The sequence below is a fragment of the Hippocampus comes genome, unplaced genomic scaffold (genome assembly GCF_001891065.2).
Source record: "Hippocampus comes isolate QL1 unplaced genomic scaffold, H_comes_QL1_v1.1 scaffold185, whole genome shotgun sequence".
NCBI lineage: Eukaryota > Metazoa > Chordata > Actinopteri > Syngnathiformes > Syngnathidae > Hippocampus > Hippocampus comes.
The window spans coordinates 248,610-256,949 of NW_017805931.1; the positions used below are offsets into that span (position 1 = coordinate 248,610).

At 56.4% G+C, this 8,340-nt stretch overlaps 2 protein-coding genes across 2 annotated transcripts in view; one reads left to right on the forward strand and one right to left on the reverse strand.

Moving 5' to 3' along the window:
* The window catches only part of vill (villin-like), a 13,452-nt gene extending 11,645 nt beyond the window's left edge, over positions 1-1,807 (forward strand). The window contains exons 11-15 of the mRNA XM_019889963.1: positions 675-819; positions 894-1,082; positions 1,164-1,232; positions 1,379-1,612; positions 1,693-1,807. Of these exons, the coding sequence (XP_019745522.1) occupies positions 675-819; positions 894-1,082; positions 1,164-1,232; positions 1,379-1,612; positions 1,693-1,806 (751 nt within the window). The 3' untranslated portion in view covers position 1,807. The remainder of the gene's footprint in view (positions 1-674; positions 820-893; positions 1,083-1,163; positions 1,233-1,378; positions 1,613-1,692) is intronic.
* Positions 1,808-2,521: 714 nt separating this feature from the next.
* On the reverse strand, positions 2,522-7,808 carry plcd1a (phospholipase C, delta 1a). The gene is made up of 13 exons (XM_019890008.1): positions 7,397-7,808; positions 7,181-7,310; positions 6,885-7,113; positions 6,577-6,778; positions 6,287-6,431; positions 5,989-6,141; positions 5,671-5,820; positions 5,057-5,213; positions 4,414-4,530; positions 4,162-4,340; positions 3,880-4,015; positions 3,637-3,786; positions 2,522-2,982 (listed from the first exon to the last, which is right to left on the reverse strand). Exons 1-13 carry the CDS (start codon positions 7,492-7,494, stop codon positions 2,891-2,893), a joined length of 1,938 nt encoding a protein of 645 aa, XP_019745567.1. The 5' UTR covers positions 7,495-7,808; the 3' UTR covers positions 2,522-2,890.
* Between the last annotated feature and the right edge of the window lie 532 nt (positions 7,809-8,340).

Consider the following 8,340-nt stretch of genomic DNA (forward strand, 5'->3'; position numbering starts at 1 on the left):
GGAGGGCGACGACGTCGACGGCTCGCGTCTTTCTGGCCGCAGGGTTGCAACGGCGACGAGAGGATGATGGCCAAGGCCGTTGCCGACGTGCTCTCCAAGCGCGACAAACAGGTGGTGATGGAGGGCCAGGAGCCCGCCGAGTTCTGGCTCGCCCTCGGAGGGAAGGCCCCCTACGCCAGCGACAAGAGGTCAACGCCGAGCCCGCGTCTTTCAAAAGAGCCATCGGGGGCCTCGAACGCCGGTCCTCGTGGGCCACCGGCCACGATCGTTGACTCGGCACGCGTCTTCTCCCTCCCCCAACGCCCCCGACCGAGTACAATGATCGGGCTCGTCGGCAGACCCGCCTGATGTGTTGGAGGGGGGCGAAATGGTCGAAAGCGAGGTTCCCCAACCATTTTTTTGTGCCGCTCGCCAGCTGAGAGTAGTACATGCGACCTTTTTTTGGAGGGGGGGGGGGTTAGGGTTAGGCGTCATTCTACTGTTCAACAAATGCAGCGTAAAATAAAACAAGGCGAGCTAGAAAGAAAGGGACCCATCGGGAATAAGAAATGCGGCTTCGAATGCGCAGCGGCGGTTGGGGACCCTCGCTGAAAAGCGGCCCTTGAGGACCGCGCTTGCCGTCGATGGCTCGATGTGCAAAGAAGTGACCAACCGTGTCCCCCGCCACCCCCCAGCCTCCAGAGGGAGGAGCCGCTTCACAGCCCCCGCCTGTTCGAATGCTCCAATCAGACGGGCCGGTTCCGGATGACGGAGGTGGACGACTTTGCGCAGAGCGACCTGGACGAGGAGGACGTCATGCTGCTGGACACCTGGGAGGAGGTCAACGCTCACTCTCCATTGGCTTCTTCTGGGGCCGCCAATTTAAACAACACCCGCCCCCGCGTTTTCCTCAGATTTTCTTGTGGCTGGGGAACTCCGCCAACGAGTCCGAGACCAAGGAGGCGTGGGATTGCGCCCGCGAGTACCTGCGCACCCACCCGGCGGGCCGCCAGCAGGACACGGCCGTGGTCGCCGTCAAGCAGGGTTTCGAGCCCCCCACCTTCACCGGCTGGTTTAACGCCTGGGACCCCCACAAGTGGAGCGTGAGTACAATCCGACCCCCCCCGCGCGGTCATTGCGCGCCCGCCCATTCATCCGCGGGGCCGCTTGGATTTGGTCGACAGGCGGGCAAGTCCTACGAGCAGATGAAGAAGGAGCTGAACGGCGAGGCGTCGCTGTCGCAGAGCATCTTGGTAAGTCGCGCCAATCGAACCTCGAGAGCCGCGACGGGCCATCAGATTCCCGCTCCGATTTTCGGCCCGCTTTCTAACGCTAACCCTGGCCGCTCCTTCCAAAAACCAAACAAGTTGCCACTCGTTCTCTTTCTCTTGCCGCGCAGGAGCTAAGCGCCAGCACTTTAAATTCGGGCGGCGGTGCCCGGGCTCCCGGGGGCCCCGCGAGCCCGCCTCCTTTGTACACGAGTCGCGTCGGGGACTCGTCCCCTCACGCCGCCGGCCGGAGCGCATCGGGTCTCCCCTCCGCAACCGCCGGGGGGAAGCACGTGGCCCCCGAGCTCCTCATCCACAAGGCCGCCTCGGAGCTGCCGCCGGGCGTGGACCCCTGCCACAAAGAGGTCAGAGGGCAAATATCGGTTGCGTGGGGGGCGGGGGATGAGGATGCAGGTGAGCCCTAACCCGCTCTTCTCCATCTCAGAACTTCCTGTCCGACGCCGACTTTGAGCAGCTGCTTGGCGTGGGCCGCTTAGAATTCCAGCGCCTGGCGACGTGGCGGCAGAAGGAGTTGAAAAAGAAGGCGGGACTTTTTTAACGCCGGCAACAGAGAACCAATCGCTTTTTATCAGCAATTGCGGAGGCCTGACACTGTCAGGGGGGGGGGGGGGCGGGCAAAATGAGGCTCGCGGGCGGGGGGGGGGGGGGGGGCGGGCAAAATGAGGCTCGCTCAGTCATTTCTTTTCGAAAACGGGTTCATTTCAATATAAGGGCAGCAAACCTGACGCTATTTGAAAACTCACAAGCAATCGACTGAATTTTTGATGTTTTGTTTTTAATGCAAGCCCCTTGATTTTTGTTTTTTTTTTTTTCAACCTCATTGACGATTTGTGTCCATTTTTAGAAGTCAAGCGTGGCCCTTTGCACGCCAACGTTTGGCCAGCCCTGGTTGAGAGGAAAAAGATCATTTCATGTCCTTCATTGATTTGAATATCCAGTGAAAGAAATCGGGCCACCTGCAACGGCCTGTGCGGGCTCACGATTATTTCCTGTTCAATGAATTGTAACCCAATTTGTGTTGCCATAAATCACGCTGAAGAAAATGATTTGACTTGTCGCTACCCAAAACGGCAGCGCCGAAACGGCCCGTCGGGAATATTGGGCCACTCCCGAGTTGCACCGAGGACGATGCAATTGGGGTAATTCAATCGCAGGTTGCAATTGCCATTCTGGCCCCCGAGAAACCAAAACAGCAGCACATCAACCGTGTTTTTTGTTTTTGTCTTCGTCAATGCAAAATGACAACACCTCGCTGAGGCTGAGGGTTTTATTAATGAGGGAGCGTAAAACACAGTGACGCGTACACTTGTCGCATTGTCCAATCGCGTTTTCATGCGGTTGATGACTTGACATCACTCGGCCTAAAAAAACAATAACAAAAACGTGGCCTCGTGATGCTCGTCGAGACAAAAAGATACAAAACGCCATCAAATGTCTTGGGGTCAGAAAAGAGCACGCGTATCAATTGTTGTCCTGTCCGACCCGAGCTCGTGACCACCAGTGGGACAAATGCATTCAAATGCTCCGGTCGCTCGTTCATGGTTATTCTGCAGGGGGGAGGAGGAGATCAAGAAAAAAACACTCATAAGCGGTTGGAGTGGCAACTTTGGTTTTCTCTTGCGTTATTCGGCGTCCAGGAGCATGACGTGCACGAATAGGCCGGCCGCCGAGATCAAGTCGCCGTTCTTGTTCAGGAGCGGAACGTGCCGATAACCTGGGAAAGGGAAAAAAAAAAAAACAACTCAAGAAATATGAAGAGAAAGTCCTGAATTGTCGTGCTGCATCCAGCAGATGGCGCTCGACATGCAGCGGCATTCACTCTCCCGCTCCCCAGGGAGCCTCGCACCGGAAACGAGTCCGATGACACCGGAAAGGAGAAAAGGACTCATTGGGCGGGGCTTCCGACCTTTGCTTCGCTTGGCTCACAGAAAAACTTTTTCCATTGCAATAGTAGACTTAGTGTTGTGAAATACTACACAAAATACCCCCCCCCCCCAAACAAACAAAATAAGTTTTTGCTTGCTTTTATCCAAATACAACCCCCCAAAAAGGCAAAACCAGTTATTTTGATGTGCACCCTCCCATCCCCCAAAATGCACTTCGGAGCACCTCAATCAAAGAAAAACAAAATGATCCCAAAATATTTCAATCCCTTTATCTGAAGTCCAATTGACACACACACACACACACAGAGAGAATGAATCCCAAAATGTGGTCACTTTGATCCCAACTTCTGCACAGATGACAACAAATACAACGAGCCGCAAATGTTTGATTTGAAAATTGGGAGAAGCGTGCAAGTTGTGCGGAGACGAGGTGAGGGGAGGGGGGGGGGCGTGGCGGGCTCGTTACCGTTCTAGCTCGTTACCGTTCTGCACGCAGGTGAGCGGCAGGCAGTACTGGCCAATGAGATCGTTGGCCGACGTGGCGTCGTAGTCCTCCACCACCAATCGCAAGATGGCCAGCTCGGGAACGTGGACGTCAAACTCGAAGTGCTCGTTCCACGTGGGGTTGAAGCCTGCAAGCGGCCAAACGGCCAACGGAAAAGGCGTCACGCCGCCACTGCCGCCAAACGCGCCAACGAGCGAGCGAGCGAGCGGCGCGGGCTCACCGTTGTTGTCGATGCGGTGCGTCTCCTTGCTGGCGTTGTCAGCCCGCACGCCGTACACCTCCACCCTCACCAGGGGGTCCACGATGGATTTCTGCTTGTCCACGTTGAGCTTGGGCAACTGCTGGGCCGAGATCACCTGCGAGGTAAGCCGGAATGCAAGCCTCAGTGTGATCCAAGCGCCATTTGCTCCCGCTATCCCAAAATGCAGGTTGCTTATTATTATTTTTTTTTTTTTTGGGGGGGGGGTGTATGCATGTGTGTGTGCGCGCTTGACCACCCGACCATGACATGGAGGCTCTTCTTCCTCAGCCAGGGTCCGAAAGAAAGGACGTTGGGGTCGAAGTGCGAGGCGGCATCCCTTTGGAACTGCGGCTTGAGGACGTAGCCGCACGCGCCGTTGGCGAGGAAGCGGCCCTGGTTGATGTGCATCTCCTTGCCGGGCGTCTGGAAGTTGAGCGCCACTGCCGAGACAAAGGCCACGTCACTCGTGTTGCCGGCGTGACGCGGGGGGACGCCCGAGCGGGGGGGGCGCACCTATTTGGCAACCGGCGTTCCACATGGGCACCGGGTTGTAGTTGGACGAGTCAGTCCTGGAGCCGGCCGGGTAGGTCCGGCTCAGCTTGTCCACGTTGTGGCGCGTGAAGGCGCCCGCTGCAAGGTCACAAGGCGTCTTCGGTTAAGGGGAAGGCGCTTGCCGTCGGCGTCGGGCGGAATGCTATTATTCCTGGCTTTTCCCAAGACCCCGAGGCCGGCACAACAGCCAATGTTTTCCACAGGAAAAACATTGCTACGCGTGTGTGCTGACCAATCTGATCCAATCTGTGCGACATTGGAGGTTTTGGATACACTTTTGTGTGTGTGTGTGTGAGAGAGAGAATGTGTCTGTGCAACTCAGCGGTGGCTAAGTGGGGCATTTCCGAGAAGCGGCGCATGGTTGGATTTTGGCAATGTGTCCGCTGCGTGCGCCAAACGGCCGGCTCGGATTCCCAAACGCTCCGTGTTGGCTTCACGTGTTGTTGTTATTGTTTCCGGCCAACGGTCTGACCTATTTTAACCGACAAGAAGACAATGTCGAGGTCATGGCGCCGATCCATGTCTGGACTTGTCTGTCACCGACGATGGTGTCGTGAAGGCGCGCTCTCGTCTCGCTGATCCTCGGATTTGCCTTTGAACTTACAGGCGCTCTCGGCCAGGTTGAAGGCTTTGCTCTCCTTGAAGGAGGACATCTCGTTGAAGTCCAGCTTGTCCCGGGCGTGCTCGAAGCCGTTGAAGTGGACGCTCTTGCAGTAGACCACCACGTCGGAGAGCTCCCTGGCCAGTCGGATTTTGGACTTCTGAGGGGAAAAAGCGGTGAGTCGCAACATGGGTTTTTTTTTCTGCAAATCTTTGACCACGATAAACATAGCTGGCGTCCTAAAAAAACAGATTTTTTTTTTTTGTAAGATGAACTAAATGATTTCCCACATAGTCTTAAAAAAATATTTGTTCTCCTATTCTGACAGCCGTATCTTCAAATCGGAGATTTCTTTTCTTGTGGCATTTTTTTTCCTCATACGCTACTTCCTCCTTGCCCAACATTTCAAAAATGTGAACTCCTCGATTTCTTCTCCAAAAACGACCAGTCTTTTGTCTCATCGATTTAAGATTTGATTTCTTTTTTTGTGGGGGAAGGGCGTGGGGGCGATAATATGAATTGCTCATCATATATATATATATATATATATATATATATATATATATTTTTTTTTTTAAAAAGCAGCTTTTGAATGTTTCATGTGCGTTTCGCCAGACCTTTTGGGGACTTTTTTGACCGTCTTCTTGCTCGGCCGCCTCGTCCTCCTCGGACACCGTGCCCTCCGAGATCGTGTTGTTGCGGTCGTTGAACGCGGCGCTCAATTTGTTCAGGCACTTTCCCTTGATCAGGAACTTGCCCTTGAGCTCCTGCGGAACACGACAAGCTCGTGGGAAAGCGGCCTCGAGACCAAACGAGCAAACCGCCGCGCGTCGGGTCTGCTCGACGGAAGACGCGGACCGGAGGGGCGACCCTCTCCACCCGAGCGTCCGACCGGAATGTCTCAAAGGGGCGAAAGGGCGCGTGCGTCTGCGCACCTCTGGCGAGGGGAAGGCGGCGGGCAGGAAGTCGCCCAGCGGCTCGGTGACCAAGGCGTCCCCCAGGATGGAGATGATGTAGTGGGCCATCAGCTTCTGCTGCTCCAAACTGCAGTGGTTCTCCAAGGACAGGATGACCGGGTAGTCCGACGTCTGCGCCGACAAACGGACGCCGTGTTAGCACGCCGGCAAAATATCCGATACGTCATCGGCGGAGGCGCCAGGTAAGACCGCCCTTGTGAAAAAAGTTTCCGAACAGCACGGGAGCCGCGAATAGAACGCGCGTGCGGATGCGCACCCTGAAGGCGTAATCTTTGATGGCCCGGATGGCGTCCCTGAACAGGATTTTGGAGGTGAGCGTGTAGCCGTGGTAGATGACGGGCTCGCCGTTGGGGCCGTCCCAAGAGTCCAACTCCACGCAGCGGCAATTCTTCATCAGAGCTCTAAAAAGACAAAGAAAAGCTTACTTCCAAGAGTTCTCCGCACTCTCCGCGCCGCGTGATACGGAAAGTAAAAGCGGCCGGCGTGGCTTCGCGTTGTTGTGCGCTCTCCGCTGAAATCTCTCTCGATAGGCGGGAGATACTCCACCTGATGTAGCCTTCGGTGCTGCTGGGTCCTTTGAGCTGGTCGTGGGTCAGATAGGTGTTGTGCGAGGACGAAATGTAGTAATGGTTGAGGGGCTGCGTCATGTCCTGGTAGACGCTCTTGTGGGCCGGGTTGAGGATGGAGCAGTCTTCGTGTTGGAGGTACATCTGGAAACCGTCTTTGCTCATGCGCTTATTCTGTTTGGCTGAATGGAGAAAGGGGGAGGGTGTTGGAGAAATCAATCCATCCGTCCATCCGTCCATCCGTGCATAAATAAGGACGGGGGGGGGGGGAAATGCCCGGGGGCCCACCCGTTTTGTCCATCTCGTATTTCTCCATCAGCCCGAGGGCGTCCGAGGCGGTGGCGCTCTCCCTCTGCTCGTTCAGCAGGAAGTCCAGCAGGTCGCGGACGCTCATCTGGCCCTCCGTGCGAGCGTAGTTGCCGTAGATGACGTCGATCTCCTCCCGGTGGGTCAGCAGCTCGTAGAAGGTCTCGATCTCCGAGTCCTCCAGGTAGCCCGACTCGGACCGGTCGCATTTCTGCCGGACAGACAAACGCGGCTCAGGGCCAGAGCGGGACGGCGAGCGACGGGCGCGGGGTACCCACCCGGAAAAGTTCTTCGGCGTACGCGTCGTCCACCTCGATGTTGACGTGGCGCAGGAAGCGCTTGAGCTCCTTCAGGTTCATTTTGTTGTCGGCGTTCTTGTCCGCTCTGCGCATGCAGTCGATGATCCAGCTGGCCGTCGGATGCAAGGATTTCATTGCCGCTGCGGCCGAACGAATGCCCCCCCACCCCAGGGCCATCATTTTTCTCAAGGATACTGCTCGCTCTTCTGTTGGCGGCTCAGGTTGCGCAGGTTGTTCAAGACCTTCTCAAAGCTCTTCACCCACTGATCGGCCTCGTCCCGGTCGCTCGCCATCAGGTCCAGGACCTTCTTGCGGCCCTTGAACACGATGGAGAAGCAGCGTTCTTCGTCGCCCGGGTCGGTGTGCTTGTTCAGGCCCTCGGACTGGCGCCCGTTGCGGACCGAGTCGATGTCGTCCACGGAGACTGCGTGCGGAAAGATGGGAGCTTGTGGTGGGATGGCGCTTTCCTTTAGTTTTTTTACCCCCCCCCCTTTTCAACCGTGTACTTTAAGGCGAGCCAAAGTCAATCTCACGCCCACCCCAAAACGAGCCCGCTTCCGGATGTCGTCGACGTGGAGCCGAAATGGGCTTTTGCCCGAAAATGGGAAGACGAGTCGCTGCTGGCATTCCGCGGAGGGATTCATGGCGGGCGGTGTGTGAAAACACCAGCGACATTTGGGGACGAGAGACTCGCGCTCGCTCCGCGATACGCAACTGCGGACCATGAAGAGATCTCTTCGCTGCTAGCGGCGAAGAGATCTGCTAACACGACGGGCAAAACCGCAAACCGATGGCAAGATCAAAGCGCTGCGCTCGCTTTACATGACCTGCCCCAACTTTGGACTCAAGCTTGGACAAGTAGACGCCATGTGCCGCGGGCCACGAAAAGGGTCCCAGATGGCTCCGCATTCAAGATGGCGCACGCTGGGCTGGAGACAAAAACGCGCCTCGTATCTGACTGAAGCGCGGCGGCGTTGACTTCCTTCCTGGACGGGGACAACATCTGCCCACAGCTCAGAAAGCACTCGACAAACAGGAAGGCCTTTTTTGGGTCTCTTATCATGGCTGCGACCTTCCGCTCTAACGGCACGTGACACCGCGAGGCGTCCCTCCCCACGTTCATGTGTTTGTGTGGCGGG

Bases quoted from the DNA above. Each gene is read 5' to 3' on its own strand.
- plcd1a (XM_019890008.1), bottom strand. From the start codon at position 7,494: ATGGCGAGCGACCGGGACGAGGCCGATCAGTGGGTGAAGAGCTTTGAG. The intron at 7,311-7,396 runs GTATCCTTGAGA...TCCGACGGCCAG, and splicing joins CGCCAACAGAAGAGCGAGCA to CTGGATCATCGACTGCATGC. The intron at 6,779-6,884 runs GTGGGCCCCCGG...TTCTCCATTCAG, and splicing joins ATACGAGATGGACAAAACGG to CCAAACAGAATAAGCGCATG.